This window comes from Zingiber officinale, chromosome 3A (genome assembly GCF_018446385.1).
Source record: "Zingiber officinale cultivar Zhangliang chromosome 3A, Zo_v1.1, whole genome shotgun sequence".
NCBI lineage: Eukaryota > Viridiplantae > Streptophyta > Magnoliopsida > Zingiberales > Zingiberaceae > Zingiber > Zingiber officinale.
Genome location: NC_055990.1, coordinates 142,194,512 through 142,213,058, shown reverse-complemented (window position 1 = coordinate 142,213,058; position 18,547 = coordinate 142,194,512). Strand labels below are relative to the sequence as shown.

The following is an 18,547-nucleotide window of genomic DNA, read 5'->3' as shown; positions in this document are numbered from 1 at the left end:
TTTATATAAATTTTATGCATTATATAAATATTTAATGAAATTTATAATTTATAATGATGATAAATTAGTTAAGCTCAATAAAAATAAATTTAATTAAAATTTGATAAAAAAAAAATAATAAATAAATAAGTTTGAACATTCTTAATTTTAAAATCGATATATATCTATATTAAAAAAACATTCTTTTGGGCCTGTTGAGCCCAAAGCCCACAATTTACATTCTCGGAAAGGCAGTGGAACTAGTGAAGTACTGAGCAAGCCTCCATTTTGGTTCTGCTTCTACACACTTCTGTCTGCGGCATTTGGCGCAGCGCCAGGGCGACGATGGACGGCGAAAAGGTGTCGGAGCTGAGAGCTTTCGTCGACGCCTGCAAGTCGGATCCTTCCCTTCTCCACCACCCTTCGCTATCCTTCTTCCGTGACTACCTCCACAGGTGATGATCCAGCTTTGATGCAATTGTTTGGTGCTTTACTCTCTCTCTCTCTGTCTATCTTTTTCTCTCTTATCGATGCGTCCTTTTGGCTCCAGCCTCGGCGGTCGGATTCCTCCCAACATAACTTCGGTCAGTGATTCGGATTTCTCTTCTTTCTTTGTTTGATCTCATCTGTTATTTGGAAAATTATGCATTCCATTGTGTCCCTTTTAATGTTGTAGTTCGATTAGTTATACCCACGATTTTGTTTGTTTTTTCTTGTTCTTAGACGTTGTTGAAGTTATTTCTGGATATTTTGCACTAAGGATTTGCTCGGAGCACTTGCGGATTTGCAGATCGTAGTTAAATTGAGGGAGCAAAATTATGGATTAAACTTCTGGCAGACGTATACATATGTATCTCTTTAACTTGTAAAACGTTGAGATTGGACTTGATTCTTATTGAAAGGAAAATAAGGAAAAGTATGTGCTTTGAGTTGTCTAATTGTAGGGAGTTTTGTCCAGATAATATAGAAAATTTATGAAACATGCACAAAAAATCATTTCTCCTGAAAATTAGCAAAATGGCAGTGGATTTAGTTTGGCATTTGAGGCCTAATAGGTTAAAAATGCATTCAATTTGGTTAACTGAAATTTGGGTAAATTTGAATTATTCCAAATGATTGAATCTATCTTAGAGGTTATTAGTTGTCGTAACATCTAAAGATTGACTAATATAATATTATGATTATTATAATTGTGGTAAACAAGTTGAATGGGAATAAATTGTCAAAATTATGGTAAGATTATGATTGAGGCCTGCCAACATAATTGAGGTGTTGAGAATTACTTGATATCAAGATATCTTAATACATGGAAATAAACAGATTCTAAGAAATTAAATTGAGCATTGAACCAAACCAAGCAAACATGAATTGTGCCAAGTTAATGCGTTCTAATCTGACTTGATATTTATGAATATGTAAGTTAGATTTTATCTTTCTTTCTTGTTGCTTTTAGAAGGGAGGAGTGAAGATAATTCTGTAAGGATGCTACAATAGCTGCTGCTCATTCACTAGAGTGAATATAAGGATTACCCCTTTTGGGTCTCCTTTCTCCCTATTCTGTATTATGGACTCCTTTTGGCAGTCGTAATAAATTTCATGCTCATAGATACTGATACATTAGATTGAAACATTCCTGTTCCACTTGAGTTTCTTTCTTAAAGACACACGCACTATTTAGAACTTTTTTGGTATCCTGTCTACACTCATTAATGTTTAGAAATTTGAACTGAGCTAGCATTGGTTGACTTTAAGGTACATCAATTTTTGGCCCTTAGATACCAGATCTCAGAACTTTTGTTTATAGTATGTCACAAATGAAATTTTGGACATTAAATCAGGGGCTTCTGTGTCCGGATTTTGAATTTTTATGCCTCTCTAAAACTCCAGTATCTGGACAATCTGATCTGATATGGCTGTTTGAATTCCTATTCTCTCATATTTGTGAATTTTTGAATAATCTAACTTGATTACTAATCTCATATACTGTTTTTTACTTTCTGATGTTGTTATCTAGTGTAAAATCTGATTAGCTTAAATATTTTTCATGCCATCGAAATAGCTTGGATCATTTCTTTGTTTAATGTCATATAATGTGTTCTTTGGTTGTCCAACTTCAGGATATATCGTATGTGGATTCCAACAGTTGGTATTTTGTTTTTCTCTATCAATTTTCATTTTTATTCCCACTCAAAATAGTTGCTGGAGCACTATTTTAACCTTTAGCCATTTCATTCTCTAAAAAATTCGAGCGAATTAATTCTTTTATCAACCATAGTTATATGAACCATGCTCTGAAGACAAATTAGCTTCCTTAAAAATGTATTTTTGAACCTTAACCTTTAAAAATCAAACTTTCAATTCTTTTTATACATCAACTGCAAGAGGCCATTTGTTTTCAATTTATTATGGTTGTTTAACATTTCTAAAGGTGGATAAGAGTGAAGTGTCTAACACAGTTGATTTAATAGGGTAGTAGGTTAGTGTCTTTTGTGATGTATGTACATATATATGCACAATTTATTCAAACTTTTTTTTTAGATAAAAGAATTGATTAAACGGTCCTTTATCTGATTATGTCTAATTGCTTATAAAAGCCGGAAGGTGCTGTTGGTGAGGATGAAATTGTTGAGTCCGATATTGAGCTAGATGGTGAATTGGTAGAACCAGATGATGGTCCTCCTCAAAAGGTTTGTTTAGATTAAGCTAGTGATAAGACAGTAACACATTATTCTTTCTCACTCGTTTTTGTCTGATTTTTGTTTGCTTTCCTTTGTTCTATTCTTGAAAGATGGGAGATCAATCAATAGAAGTTTCTGAAGAAAACCGTGATGCTGCTCAGGCATTGAAAGCAAATGCTACGTACGCAATATCGGAAGGCATGCAAAAAACCAAGCACTTGCTTAACAATTTTTATTTGAGATGTCAAACATAAATTGACCATCTGGCATTCAATGATGCTGATCAGGTAACTTGGATGAAGCAATTGAATATCTTACAGAGGCTATCTTACTGAATCCAAGTTCAGCTATCTTATATGCCACTAGAGGTAACAAGGGTTGAATACCAACTAATTCCATTTGTGTGAACTTATGGTTAATACTTTACTTTGTTTCTTACCAGCTAGTGTGTTTGCCAAGCTGAGAAAACCAAATGCTGCTATAGGTGATGCAGATGCAGCTTTGCTGGTTCGTGTTCCACACGGTTGCAAATTACTTGATCAACCATAGATTACAGGAACTCATGCCTCCTTGTGACATGCTTAGATAAATCCCGACTCTGCCAAGGGATACAAATATAGAGGAATGGCAAAAGCCATGTTGGGCAAGTGGGGAGAAGCTGCAAGTGACTTGCATGTGGCATCAAAACTTGATTATGATGAGGAAATAAATTCAGTGCTCAAAAAGGTCCGACTCACAGAGTCATGCACTTACATGTATATATTGGATTAAAATGATGATTGAGGTGTGCCTAAATCACAGGTGGAGCCCAATGTGCACAAAATCGAGGAACATCGCAGGAAATATGAGCGCCTGAGGAAAGAGAGAGAAGAACGTAAGAAAGAACAGGAGAGGCAACGCCAGCGAGCTGAACCTAAGGTAGTAATTGTTCTTTTTGTTTTTGCGCATTGCATTCAACAATTACATTTCTTGGTGTCATCATTTCTATCTATCCTTATATGAGAGGGATAAAAGAGGCCCACATCAGAAAATAAAGCATCCATATGCACTCGCTTTGCAACATTGTGTAATGATCATCTTTGGTCATGTTTTTAGGTTACATGTTCCTAGTTTGAATTACGTTCTTTATCTGAAACAGGCAGCTGAGAAGCAAGATGCTCTTCTAGAGGAAGGTATGCTACTTCCATATATATTTTCTTCTGTTTCTAGTTTTTAAATGCGACTAAATGCTTGCAAAAAATGGCTAACTTGTTAGAAGGTCCTGTGTCTATTTTCCTTAACAAATAAGTAATATATATGATATTTATTCATTTTACTTTGAACAACTGGGGTACTAAATGAAGCTACGATGATGATGAAGTCAGATTAGTTTCTTGGTGCATAAACTAGGCAATTGCTTGATTACTGTAAATCTCGTGGGAGCATTTTGTGATGATAATTAAACTCGTGAATTTAGCTGGGAATCACTTGTTAGCTTCCACTTGTGATCTCACATACAGATCTTCAACTCTTTTACACCAACGTTTTCTAGACGTTTTCAGATATGCTTCCAATTTTGTTTCGATTATGAAGTTATTTATTTCTGATGCAAAATCAATCAGTTTGCTCAACCTTTTCATGGGCATATAACATTGAAACTGATTGAATGGTAGCACTCTAAAAAGAAATCTTTTAATGAAACATTTTTATTCTTTTCCCTTCAATCTGCAGGAACTGTCATCAGCATTCACTCCTCCAATGATCTACAAACAAAACTAAAGGCAGCTGCGCGCCTTCATCGCCTGGCAATCCTCTACTTCACTGCGACATGGTGCGGGCCTTGCCGCTTCATGGCGCCTGTTTTCAAAACTTTAGCCGAGAACCACCGTGACGTGGTGTTCTTGAAAGTCGACATCGATGAACTAGGTGACGCGGCTCATAGCTGGAATGTCAATAGTGTGCCGACTTTCTTCTTCGTGAAGGACGGGAAAGAGGTCGACAAAGTCATGGGGGCTGATAAAAATGGGCTCGAGAGTAAGATCTTGATCCATGCCGCAAAATCATGACCGATAGATGAGTGGTAATGCCAAGGTATCATTGACTATTGAACATGTTTTCTCAATCGTCCAATTGCAATACGTACTTTTCTAATGTTCTTCCGGTGAAGAATCAACAATGGAATGTGATTCTTTTATTTTCATCTTTGTTATAACTAGTTACGTTATTTGGATTAATAAATAATTTTATAATAGTTTTAGTTGATTTTATTGTTAGAAATAAAAATAAATTAAAAAAGAAAAGTCAAAGTCACTACGTTTAAACTTGTACTATATCGATGCCGGCCTTCGTACGTACGTATGTGGAATGAGTTTTAATGTACGTACCTTATTGTATTGATGTCGGCCTTCGTATTATTACAGTCATCGGTCAATTAATCAACTTCTCAAGACAACATTGACCCGAGTCGCATATTATAACTACGACAAAGTCAACTTGGTTTTCTTGGTCAATATTTACACACAATTAAGAATTATGGCCACGATTTTAAGTATATTTTTTTTAGATGTTTGTTTTGCAATTTGGTCCATATTTATGAGATTTTGATAGAAGCCCAAGTAAAGCCTTTTTTTCCTTTATATGAAAAAAAAAATCTCCTATTAAATTCAAAATATCTTTCTCATACTTTGCCAATATTATTTACAACCATTAATACCATTAAGTTATTTAAATAATTATCATGTCTTATTAATGATGGATTGTGTTATTTGACTTATATTTTATAATTTTACTTTTATTTTTAAATTAATCGGCAAATTTATATATAGATTGTTTCGATTATATATATGCATTAAAAAAATATAAAATAACATTTCATCTTTATTTTTAATGCTATTCAAACAATTTTAAATAAAACAATGGGTGCCATTTTAATATTTCTTTAACACGGAGTACTCTTTTGGAAATAATAAACGTAAGGGCGTTTTTTAAAAAGTTTCTCTTTTGTTATTCTATCGATCGTATCAGGTCGGGTTGGGACCGACGCGTTTTGTAACGTTCCACACACGTCACTGCTTATTTGGCGTCGGAAGAACAAGCCGCGTCGACGAGATCGAATCATGGTCAACATCAACAATCACTCTTCCTCCCATTTATAATCCGATCCCCTGCTCCATTCCCATCCCAATGAATCTTATCGTTCCTCTTCTCCGATCCCTCGTCGCCTCTCCTGCTCCGCATCGTCTTGCGATTGGATGGTATCATGGTAAGAAGCGGGTGTGCCGCAAAGGAGCTGCATCTGCCCTCTTTCGTCCTCCTCGACCCCCCGGCATCATCGTCTCCTCGCTGCTGTTCTTTGAGTGGGGGGATTGCTTCCGGCGGAGAGATTAGGTCTGGTTCGGCGATTCCGGCCAGAGAGATGGTGGTTTCTTTGGTATCTCGCCGTGGGAGGAGGCTGCAGCGGTATAAGGCTGGTCGCCGTCTCGTCGTCGGGTGCGTTTCGTTTCACTCGTTTCATCTTCGCTCCCGTCTCTTTCTGTGGCATCCGGAAGCTGCGATGTTTGTTAGATTTGAATTTTAACCCAAAAAAAAGAAAAAATAGATTTGAATTTGAACTAAAAATGCGATTTGGCTTCTAGGATTCATTTATTCTCATCGAGTTTATGCATCTTCTCTTCGCCTGGAATTTAAGCTAAAAAAATGCAATGTAGTTTCTAGGGTTCTTGCATTTTTTTTTCTTCGTATCGAGTTTATGCGATGAAAAATTGAAGTCTCTTGTACTCGATTCGGAAACAAAAATTGAAATGCTTTCTTGACTTTGATTGTCTCAAACTCTCAATGAAGACTCTTCTGATCTTAAAAAAAAAAATGTTCATGCATTCTCACAACCTCATGCATCTTCTCTCAATTTTAGATGAATTTTTCCTGGATGAGATGAATAAGGAATTCAAGCTAATAAAAAAAAACTAGGGTTCAAAATTCAAACTTTCTCGCACTTCAAAACTTGAAATCTTTCCTTGAAGACTGTTCTGATCTAACGTTGTTGTTGTCTTACACACTGGTTGAGCAGATGCATTCCTTACAGATTCAAGATGGAGAATCCTTCTCCGGGAGCCATTCATCCAGCCATCGAGGTTCTCGTCGTAAGCTCTCAGAAAGGCACTGAATTAATGTTCCCAAAGGCATGCATATTTTTCTGATAAAATTTATATTTTAAAATTACAACTTTTGTAAAAACCATGCAATTAATTAACTTGTTTATATATATAAACAGGGTGGTTGGGAGCTTGATGAAACTAAGGCAGCAGCTGCTTCCAGGGAAGCATTTGAGGAAGCTGGTGTGACAGGAAACTTCAAGGTAAGCACTATAAGCTTGATAGAGAGAGAAGATTCATATTATCAACCCAAATTAGATAGACAAATATAGCTTCATGACCACGACAACGATCATAAGATTGCAACCCAAATTGTTATACTATGTTGTCATGGTGATAATCCTGTGCGATCGATGCAATATTGGCAGGGTCATCTCGGCAGATGGCTGAGCGAGGACCAAGATAAGATCCACTACATGTTTGCCATGGAAGTCGCAGAGGTGCTACAGCAATGGCCGGAAATGAATAGCCGAGAGCGCAAATGGGTGAGTCATGCATACATCAAACAGATTCAGAACAGGGAATCAAACCCGCAAATTTTCTGATTTCTTGTTCGTTAATTACATGAACCAGGTGAGTATAGCAGAAGCAAGGCAAGTGTGCAAGCATTCGTGGATGAGAGAAGCACTGGATAAATTTGAAGAGCTTCTGTAAACACTAAATGAGAGTTCTTTCTTGTAAAATACTGACTAGGTGCAGCTAGGGAGGGACCAAGATTCAGAATTCATTCATTTATTTATTTATTTTAAATCATTTTATTATCTCACTTGAATAAAAGGCAAGGAAATAGCATTTGACACATCTTTCAGTTTCAAAATTGCACATCATTTAGGATTTGGGAAGTCCATTCAATCCACAAATAATTGTAACTACGATCGACAAGTATCAAGCAAAAATTGTCATTTGAGATTGGATAATTGACAACTCTTCTTCACTCGCTTTCGTCCATACACCATTGATCAATAATCGTCCTTCCAAGGCACGCGTTGATTCCGGAAAATACGTGCATTGTACCTCTTGAGATGTCTTTAGTTTTTTGTTAGGGCTCTCATCGACCGACATCTCTGAGGGATAATCCAATTGTCTATAGTCACTTGCATGGAAACTGAGGTTGTTGTCCTTCTCCAATCCAGCTTTGGTATCTATATCAACCTGGTCAAGAACAGGGAGAACTGGAGTTGAACTAAAAGAGCAAGGTAGCATGCCAATCGGGCATGAGATCCATGACTTGGCCACGGTCCATGTGGTGTCTGTATCTGAAACATCAACCCCTGGAGCAACCTCCCTTTGGCTGCGAGCCTTGATCTTCGACTTTAAGATAGCCAATTTCTCTGTAGCTTGACAAATTGCATCCTCTTCTTTTAATAACATGCTCTCGGTATTAGAATAGGAAGGGATCTGGACTGCGGGTGGAGCTTTATAGTTGAGCAAAGGGAGTTTCTTTAATCTCTCTTTTACGGAACTATCCTCTGTCATCTCAACAAGTAGCAGCACAGAATCACAAAGATGCTGGTTTCCGATAAGAGATAAAGTGAGACATTTGCGGATAAGCTTATGCAGTGAAACTTGAACTTTATTTTTGTGAATAGAAAAGGCTTCAGCTTCATTGTCAAATTGAATGAAACCAGCACCCTTCAATGACTTGAGATTCATAATTAACCATCGAACAAGGGAACATAAATTAGTCAAGTAATCTACCTCAGATGGAATCTGAGATAAATGAATATCGCATTCACCTGGAGACGAAAAGACTAGGGATCTTCAGCTTCAATAGACAAGCATAATATCAAGTAGGAGAAAATCCACACAAATTGACAATTTAGTAGCATGTCTAGGTATTTACCAGAGAGGTTTTTGGCGAATCTGATTTCAATAGTTTCAAGAATTTTTCTCAGCAAGCTCAATAATAATCTGGGTTTCTTGCTAGACAATCTGGTGATGATAGTTTTTAAATCATGCAACGAATTGGCGGACCCTTGATTGCCAGCATCTGATTCAATGGAATTTTCCACATCAATGTTGTCAGAGAATCCTGGTGTTTGTAGATGAAAAAGCTCCAATAGAACAGAAACTACTTCTGATGGATAAGATGAATAGAGACGAGCAATAATTTTTGTTATCCTGGGTAGCGGTTTTTGAGACCCTGTAAAAAGTTATGCTGCCATGAGAAGAAATAATTTGAAACACAACTCAAGGTAACGAATAAAGAGTGCAAAACAAGCAAGCAAAATGGCCACCAGGTTTGTTCCTTGAATGAGTCAATACGATGCACAAAAAAGCAGCAAAATGTTTCATACTTTCATTCCACTGCCAAAGAAACCCATTTAAGGATAAAAGAAACCCTAATTTAAGTATTAAGCCAATAGCTCTTAGTATGATCAACAACAATTTAGTCCAGGCACGTAGGTAGCTCTAGTTTTTGATGTTCCATAACTTTTTCTGGATATAGCTCTAGGTATACGGGTTCCATTACTTTCTCCTGTTTGCAGTTTCCTGACTATATCTGAAAATGTCTCCAATGTTTTTCATTTTAATCTGACTTCCATATCATCAACTTACATATCTCACCTTCCTAGTCATAATTGGTCGACTGAATCTACATAGTATTTACAACACATGGCAGTTCCCTTGAAAATATCATCATAATATGACTAGTCCATATGGTTTATTACAACGGTTTTTTGTCATGGCTGTATTAAACATTTAAGCACTCAAATTCTAGCATATTATCAAAATCAAATTAGACAAGAAATATGAAACTCGAAAATTACTATTGGATTTAGAAGACTGAAGCATTGTGGTCATGCGTGAAGAGAGTTTATTCCCTGCTCTTAGCATATCAGGTCCACTCAGGCCTGTCAGAAGTGGGCAGAAAAGCATAAAGGTAATAAATAAACATATATGGGTAAAAATAAAACCATAATAGTACTGCAATCAACGATGGAAACAAAGAACATACTAGTAGTAAGTAGTACATGTGACACCTAGTTTGTTCCATTTGGTGAGTTGTACACTAATAGCAAATAAAGAGTCTTCATATGCTTAGATAAGCAAGAAATCATTGATTTAGATTTAAGCATTTTGAGCCAATGTTGGAACTGATAAGTAAATGTGTTAGTTCTTTTATTTAAGTGGGTCATGATAATTGTGGTCAAATCTTAAGCTTCATGAGATATTGTACAAGTTGACAAAAGGTGACTGTACTCGCCCCCAGCGCCCCCGCCAACCCGTCCCAGGGTCAACACAGAGGAGATAAATCACGGATGACTACTAGCCTTTGAAATAATGACTAGCGCGTGAGGAGGCATTTACCTAGTCATGAGATATTGTACAAGACTTTACATGTGATGGTGTAGCTGCCATTGGACATCACATGTTGCCAATTAAGGATGATTTTGAGCTGAGCTGAACTGGATTTTAAAGACAAAGTGAAGTCTTAGATGAGGGAAAGGTGGCATCCCTGAGTCATGAGCTAAAAAAGAAATTTTATAACCTTAGATGAGTAGATTACTATTAATTTGGGCTAGCATTTCAGGCTAGTATTAAGCATAATATGTAAATGGATAAGCTCAACTATTTTCTCAAGCTCTAAAATCTTATTGTAGCTCTAAAATCTTAATCTCAAGCTGTGTGGATCAATCCACGATTCAAACTTCCAATAATGTCATGATTATTCAACAAAGCTTAAATCCCAAAACAAATCTTTTGTCTCATGTAATCATGACTAAATAGTTTAGGTTCATGCTTTTCACAAGATTCAAATGTCAATAATTTCAAGAAAAATATAGCTCTAATTTTAGTAGAAAAAAATTCACAGATATACTAGTCATCCTAAAAGATCATGGTTATTTACACCGCAACAATTCAAGCTTCCAATAATGTTGACTATTCAACAAAACCTAAATCCAGATCTATCTTCCTTGTCTCAAGTTAATCAAGGCTAGATTTAGATTCATAATTTTCACTAGATTCAAATGTTGATTGTTTCGAGATGTTTAACTCAAATATAATTATTATTTTTAGTTGTCAAATTCATATGGGCATACTAAGTCATCATCAAATCATGGTCATTTACACAGTGATTGTGCCACAATTTTGTTTATTGCAGCACTTTCAAAGAAAAGAATATGATACTGAACCTTATTCTTTAAGTCCTGAGCGAACTATAGGCTTGCTAAACTAATTGTCATTCCTTGCGCAAGATCAACTACCTCCGATGTATCTGATACAAATAAAATTGTATGCTAAACTTAATATAAAAACAAGAGAGAAAACATTCAAGTTACGGATCTAGACCTATTTGAATGAAACTTGCAATCATCAAATGGCCTTGTTCTGTATTTTGCTAGTGAATTACGCCTTTGGAACAGGGGTTGAAGGAGCCTAGGGGCCATACAATTGTAGCAAATTTGGAAGTGAATCAGGTCTTATGATTTGACAGACACACTTTGGTCAAATTAACTGACAGTCTAAGTATAATATAGACTACTTAGTGGACCGTATCATTTGTTGGTATGAATTTATATGAATACCACACAAGTCAACCCAAAAATTTGAGTGATTCATGGAATGTCGCGTACATAAAAGAGTAATATAAGCCTGATAGAGAGATGAATTGGTTGAAAGAAGCATCTGAATCCCACATAATATACCAAGCATGCTTTGCCTTGTCAATTCTTAAAATATAACTAATGATACAAAAACAAAAAATGAAATGTTCACTCACGTCTCTGTTTGACACCTGAACTGGTTGCGACATTCTTTGTTTTCAAGTAGAAAGTCATCTCAAGTAACTTAGACCTAATTACTTTACGAACATCAGGAATCCTGTTCTTTTGGGCCTCCCAGTAATTAAATTTCAGCCAATCTAGTGCCTGAAGTACAAAAAAGAAAGTACATTAGAAAATTAATAAAAAAGCAAACAGAGGGGAACAGAAAGTAGTACATTGGGTTCACAAAAATAACTATTCCATTCCTGATGAATTTCTATGAAATAGTTCTTGCTTTTTGTAGCAGAAATACCTTGGAATCCCAATCCTGTAGAACTGTTATTCCCTCCTAATTCTTCTTAATGATTCTTCAATCTCTAATTATTCTGGTACATTAGAATAGGTATCTTCTGAAGTAAATTTTTTAACTGTCAATATTATGATCTTGTGGAGATTTATTCCATATCTGGTAGTTTACACAGTTCTCGCAAATCCAAATATAGAAATGAGGACTAAACATGCATAGACAAATCAAGAAATACAAATTTTTTTTTATTTCATTCTCTGAGAATAACAACATTATTCTTTATCATTTCATGAATAATACATAATATAACTGATCAAGTTGAAATCTATATCATTTGTAGCTAGTAATAATCTATGTAAGCATTAGTCATACAAATCTCGTCAATTTGCAGCATGTGGTATATGAAGGCACACAAAAAAAAGATAAAAATAAAATGTTATTTTATAATTTGGAAAATGGAAGTAACATGAGTTAAATATTTTCAATAATGCAAGCCTACTTTTAGTTCCAGTTTCTAATGTCTTATAACAAAGGTTCACTCAGATGACCAGGAAATATTAAAAAAGGAATAGACTGTTGTTCAACCAGGCAATGAAATTAGACAGCATAAAGAATAATATTAGACAGATAGGTATAGAACAGAAAAATCAAGTAAATGGGTACACAAAAGGAACAGCACTGGCAGAGGCTTGATTGAAATACAGTGAACAATTAAAGATATGATACTAGTTAATTGTAGATATTACAGGACTGAGAACAATAGCATAAGCATATAAAAGGTACACACAGTTATAATGATAATTCTATAAGGAAGCATAATTGAAGTGTAAAATAACCTTTACATGTTATTTTTCATTACTAAGAATGTGGTATACCTTCACACTAGCATGACGAACTCGCTGAAGAGATGGAAGATCACGATGAGAGCTCTCTATAACATGAGAAAGTAAGTGGAAAATAGAGTTTGAGTGGCCAAAGGGAAAACAGAAATTTTTTTCTTACCATGACGAATGTCAACCAACACTCTTGGTATACCAATTGCATCCGCTAACTCAGCAATGGAAAACTTTGTTTTCTTATGTCCAACAAAGCAATTAACAAACCTGAAACAGAAGGAACCAACAACCAAAGATTGAATCAGTATTCTTCTCTAACATATGAAATATTTATCAAGAACTTTTCTAAAAAAGGAGCCATGGCAAAGGCAGGTTAAAAAGTTGAGGCACAATGACATATGCCAATCTTCTCAACAAAGATGTTGCCATATGTGTGTGTGCCGCACACATGCTATGAAGTGGAATGATTGATGAGGCATGGAAACCATCTTTGAAACCTTATTAAACTTGTTGTATCAATGCAAGTGTATTGATATGTTAGAAAAAAATCCCACCTGATGATTGCCATGCTGTAGAGCATAGAAATCATCTCATCTGATTCTAGCATGCCATCTGTAAGGTCACTCCTACAGTCACAAAATAGGAAGAATTAGGATTTCATAACTACAACATGAAGTGTCCTTGAAAGTGTAAAAAATAAAAACTTAACATATAACCCAATTCCTGAACCTGAAGAAAAAATCCTTCTGTTGAATCTTGACGATAGAAGCTGTGACATGAATAGGGATGGGAAGGCAGCCTCTGCTCCGCCAAGTGGATATCTAAATAAATCGACCAAGGAATCAGACGATAAAAATATTTAGAACAGAAAAGCAAAGGGACTTCTGTGTAAGTATCAAGTATTGTCAAGGTAGTACTCTTTGCAAAGCCATGGTGACAGCATTGGGTGATGAAGAGAAGATGGATTCTCTGACAAAGTTCCACTGATCCCAACTGGACCATGGCACGAGTTTGTAATCTGAGGATAGCTCATCCTCCCGCCCCATTAGTTCCATCGCAGACATTAAAAGCCTTAGCTGAAACAACTCGTAACAAGAACAGAACCAAGAAACAAAATTACAAGAAAGTGAGGCAAATAGAAACAACTCTAAATTTGTGGAATTGAGAGGAACGAACAAACTGCTGATCCGCAAAAAAAACACACACACACAAATAAGAGAAGCAGCCTACACCACGGTTAGATCCCACCGCGGAGGAAATTCACCTTCCGTCGATAGCAGCCTACACCTTCACTGGCAGGCTCGAGAGGGTAGATCCCTGATGCTGCTTGCTCGCCGTCCCGCCGAAGTTAGGTCGTGACTTAGTAGTGATGGCTTGTGGAGCGTTAGAGTTGTATCAGGCGCGGCGATGTCGTGCGAACGGCGAACGGCGAACGGCGAACGGCGAACGGCGAAGAGGAAGTGCGGCGCGCGAGAAAGGTATCAAAAACCCTATATTAATATTAGCCTTCGTTTGTTAAAATTAAAAAAAAAAAAAAAAGGCAAAAAAAAAACAAAAATACACTCCTATTTATCAGAATGGTCAAAAGACACCTTTTCCTTTTTTTTAAGGGGTCTGCATGCAAACTCAACTTAATTTCTCATCGATTCTATATCATTTAATTAGCATCGAGATTGAATAAAAATAAACTCATACTCAATTTAATAAAAAATATATTATACTTTAATTTAAATATGCTACACAGAAATTATTTTCTGATATAAGAGTTGAGTAATAAAGAAACGTTAAAAAATACCTCTTATTTTAATCCTGTTAAAACAGTTCAACCTAAAAAAATTAAATTATATTTTATTTAAATTTTTCGAAAAATAGTATATATAATATACTTTTATATTATTTTTTTAACAATTTATACAATATTATTTAATATTAATCGAAATCATTTTTATCTATTATAGCAACAACTATAATAATTTTAGGGCAATTTTATAATGATTTTGATCCTTTTAAAATAATTTAATTTAACTTAAATAATTTTAATCAGTTCATAAAATATTTTTTCTATAAAACTGCATTTTATAATTTTTTAATCAAATTAAATTGATTTATTAAAACACCCTTTCAACTATTTTAATAACTTAGAAGACCCATTTATTTTTTCCCCAAATTAAAAAGATTATTTTATTTTAAATTTTCTCAGAAAAATTATGTCGCGTAATTTGATACAATTTTTTAAAATGAGAAACTTAACAGAGATGTCTTTTTATTATAAATAAACAAAAAAAACAGCGGTTGCTAATCTATTCAACGGAGATTTATTATCTGATTGTTAGATGTCATAGATTTAATAAATTAAAGACTTAATCTTACTATTTTATTAAAAGTCTCCCCCCTTTACTAACTAATTTTGGTGAAGTCTAAAATGAATTTACGTTACTGTCCTTTTTTCTATTCACACTAAAAATAATTCCAAGATTTATTAGTAATTTTCTTTGGTTGTTTATATAAAAAATATAGTTCTCTTTAGTCCCACATCTTAGAATTGATAACACTATGATCAAAGAAGCTTCTATAAATATTTTAGACCGACGATGTTAAAAAATATACTTTTCTTAATTTCTTTTATTAAGATAAGATAAGTATAATATTAAATTAAAATAATTTTTTGCATAGGGAAGCTCATTACAATAGTTTATTGCTGGGATTCTCTAACGTGACACTAGAAAATCCAAACAATTCATATTTTCAAAAACCCAAATAATTTATATATTATTATATTACATAATTTATATATTATTATATTACACACGCAACTCTAACGTGACACTAGAAAATCCAAACAATTCGGATTTTCAAAAACCCAACTAGAAAATCCAAACAATTCGGATTTTCAAAAACCCAAATAATTTATATATTATTATATTATACACGCAACGCGTGTGTACGATCACACTAGTAAAAATAATAAATTACCAGTAACTATTTAAAAAACACTAAATGTAAAAATAATAACATAATAAAATTTAATCAATAAAGCTCATTTTCGAACAATTACATTAAAATTTGAAATCTTGAGCCAAGCAACTCAAGAAAAATAATTCAATAAATTTAAACTGACAAAGCTTGAATTTAGTTCTTTTCTAGCATAATAATTGCCTTCAAAGTGTGAAGGCATGAACAAGCCAGGAATCAATGGTCAGCTTCTACATAGAGTGGGCATGGATCCTCTGGTCCAAGATCCCTGGATCAATCATGGATCCTTACATGTTCATTGGATGGATGGACTATACCCTACCTGTTAAATAGATGAGGTCCAGTTCATCCCACCAATAAACATGCAGGGTCTCCTCTAATCCAAAAAATTCTGGACCAGAAGATCTAATCTTAGAAAGAGCAATCCGTAACTGAGATTTCAAAAATCAGAATGAGGAAATATCATTTCTTCTCTTCTTTCTCTGCCCGGCAGCCTTCTTCAGCCTCGCGCTTGTGAGCGCGCCTGGGGAAGATAATAAGTTTGGCTTTGTGTGTCTTTAATCTTTGCGCATTAGCTTGGAGGCCTTCCAGGGATCGGTTTTTTGTCAGTGTTGTTTATAGACCAATAACAACACTGACAAAAACTTCTCACAACATTCTCCTCACTGAGAGCTCCAAGATATCGCAAGAAGAACAAATTACTATTGAAAATTTCTGACTTCAAGTTATGAGAAAACGCACATGCAATCATATTTCTTCACAATGATTGCTGAATTCAGCAGCATGCAAAAACGTTTAGCATATTGTTCTGTATTGACTTTCTTTTTGACGGAGGCGTTGGTGACGAGTATATTCGTCTATTTGGCACCATGCAATGAAAGTACACATTTCATATATCAAGGGAACAATTTAGTGATTTGTACAGATAAAAGAATAAGGTATCATATGGATATTGTTGTGTATCATATGAAGTCAGATTAATCTTTGAGGGCTTTTTGCATGCATTCAGGGTGTATTTAATTCATGTTATCATGCATAACTTTAATTATGTGATTAACATAATCTTAATATTGTTCTTGAATTATGTGATTAATATAATCTTAATATTATTTAGTTCAATTTAAGTAATGTTATAATCTAATTTAACATTTATATATTAACCTTAGTTTATTGGATTAATTTTTTAGAATAAATTAAATTAACAATATTAATAATATTATTATTATTAATTAATAAGTCGATAATATATATAATAAATAAATATAATTGATTTATAATTTTTAAAATTTAAAATAAGTTTATATATATTTTAAAATTGAATTAAAATAAATTTAGATATTTAATTAAAACTTTTAATTCTTCTTCCGCATGTCGATGCTCCATCTCAGCGACGGTTGACCTCGATTCTCCGTAGTCGCGTCGCGTGCTCATCTCGAGGATAATTTTGAAAAAAAAAATTGTTGTTAACTTCGGAATCGTGAAAAACATAAGCCTATCAAGGTTTTCCGATTATGAGATATTCCCCGATTGTTGACATGACAAAGATGTTGTACTACCGGGAATCACATTACTTAACCCAAACAAATTCATAGTTGATAATCTACCAACGTTATCAGCTATAACCTCAAACCAAATGCGCCCTTAGTATAATAAGAAATTCACAGCAAATATATGCATTGTAAAGCTTAGAATACTCGTGTACCTAGATATGTATCTTCGATGGTATATGAGAAGAATGCAGGCTTCTATTTAAGCTTAATTCTAAAAGAAAAAATCAAATGGGCAGCGAGAGCAAATGCTTGTTTTCGTAAAATACAAAGGCTGCGGAATAAGCGAGGCCTATTTGCATAGTTAAATTGGTTCAATCGATAACAGGACAAATTTCAAAACGATTAACGAACTTAATATATTGTGTTGATGTGATGTTATCGAGAGGATAGTGATATGGTACATTATAAGTGGATCCAAAGATGATGTCATAATCATAGTCAAGGTAAGATGAGGTCAAAGTTAAGATGAGGTAGTGATCATAGCATCACTCTCAACGGAACTTAGTTCCTCACTTCTCAATGCTAAGATCTTCAATATGAGGATGGTCAAGCTAAGAGCCGATCGGACTTGCAAAGATCTAGTGCTCCATTTATGTTCATTCAGTGTATAGCCAGTCAGCCCATAGGTCGATCGGACTTATGAGTCTTAACTCCTATTTTGAACGTCTCTCAACATACCATCCGGTCAGGCCCAAAGGCCCAGTCAAGATTACAGAGCATAGCTCCCCATTTCTCAACATTAATACGACTCTCAACATATGTCCGGGCCGCCCAAAGGTCGGTCGAGTATAGGACATAGTTCTCTATCTTACAACACTAAGGTAACTCTCAGTATATGGTCAGTCGCCCCCAGAGCTTATCGAACTTCCTAGACTATGGTCGGTCGATCACAACGCTAGTTGGGTTTACGAGGTTCAATGCCCCCACTGATATATAAGGCAAATGTATGAGACAATTCTCAGTACAAACCTACTTGGACATAGAACCGGTCGGACTCACAGGTTAACATTTCAGGGGCAAGTCTCGTGACAAATGGCCGATCAGCCCAATGTGATAATCCAATCTCTCAGGGCTTGGCTCCCCCTCTTCAAAAACAAGTATCACAGTATACAGGCGGTCGGCTAAAGATCCAGTCGAGATATCTCCGGGGGACAACATTATTAGGGAATCACAACAACTCATCAAAAAATAACAATTACTTGTCAGATAATATTTTGCTGCTATAGCATATACGTATGATGGAACCTTCCTTGAAGGGTGGCTATACAATTTCTATCACTTGATATTCTTACGGCATATTTTTTCAACTATCTCATTGATGGTAGAAGTTATAAGAAGCGATTCATATACCGGTAACAAGAGATTCCTCGGAGGATGACTGCACA

The 18,547-nt window shown here is 35.0% G+C and overlaps 3 protein-coding genes across 3 annotated transcripts; 2 read left to right on the top strand and 1 right to left on the bottom strand.

Moving 5' to 3' along the window:
• Positions 1-238: 238 nt before the first annotated feature.
• Positions 239-4,898, top strand: LOC122052593 (TPR repeat-containing thioredoxin TDX-like). Its single transcript, XM_042614184.1, has 10 exons — positions 239-434; positions 530-563; positions 2,574-2,666; positions 2,768-2,855; positions 2,945-3,025; positions 3,100-3,164; positions 3,243-3,383; positions 3,459-3,575; positions 3,796-3,829; positions 4,368-4,898. Exons 1-10 carry the CDS (start codon positions 325-327, stop codon positions 4,700-4,702), a joined length of 1,098 nt encoding a protein of 365 aa, XP_042470118.1. The 5' UTR covers positions 239-324; the 3' UTR covers positions 4,703-4,898.
• Positions 4,899-5,803: 905 nt separating this feature from the next.
• LOC122052592 (nudix hydrolase 18, mitochondrial-like) lies at positions 5,804-7,586 on the top strand. The gene is made up of 5 exons (XM_042614183.1): positions 5,804-6,125; positions 6,703-6,814; positions 6,907-6,990; positions 7,156-7,272; positions 7,361-7,586. Exons 1-5 carry the CDS (start codon positions 5,896-5,898, stop codon positions 7,439-7,441), a joined length of 624 nt encoding a protein of 207 aa, XP_042470117.1. The 5' UTR covers positions 5,804-5,895; the 3' UTR covers positions 7,442-7,586.
• A 4-nt stretch (positions 7,587-7,590) lies between these two features.
• LOC122052591 lies at positions 7,591-14,128 on the bottom strand. Its single transcript, XM_042614182.1, has 10 exons — positions 13,904-14,128; positions 13,557-13,715; positions 13,369-13,460; positions 13,194-13,265; positions 12,806-12,906; positions 12,679-12,734; positions 11,514-11,661; positions 9,559-9,642; positions 8,631-8,930; positions 7,591-8,523 (listed from the first exon to the last, which is right to left on the bottom strand). The coding sequence occupies exons 2-10, from the start codon at positions 13,701-13,703 to the stop codon at positions 7,673-7,675; spliced, it is 1,851 nt and encodes a 616-aa protein (XP_042470116.1). The 5' UTR covers positions 13,704-13,715; positions 13,904-14,128; the 3' UTR covers positions 7,591-7,672.
• Between the last annotated feature and the right edge of the window lie 4,419 nt (positions 14,129-18,547).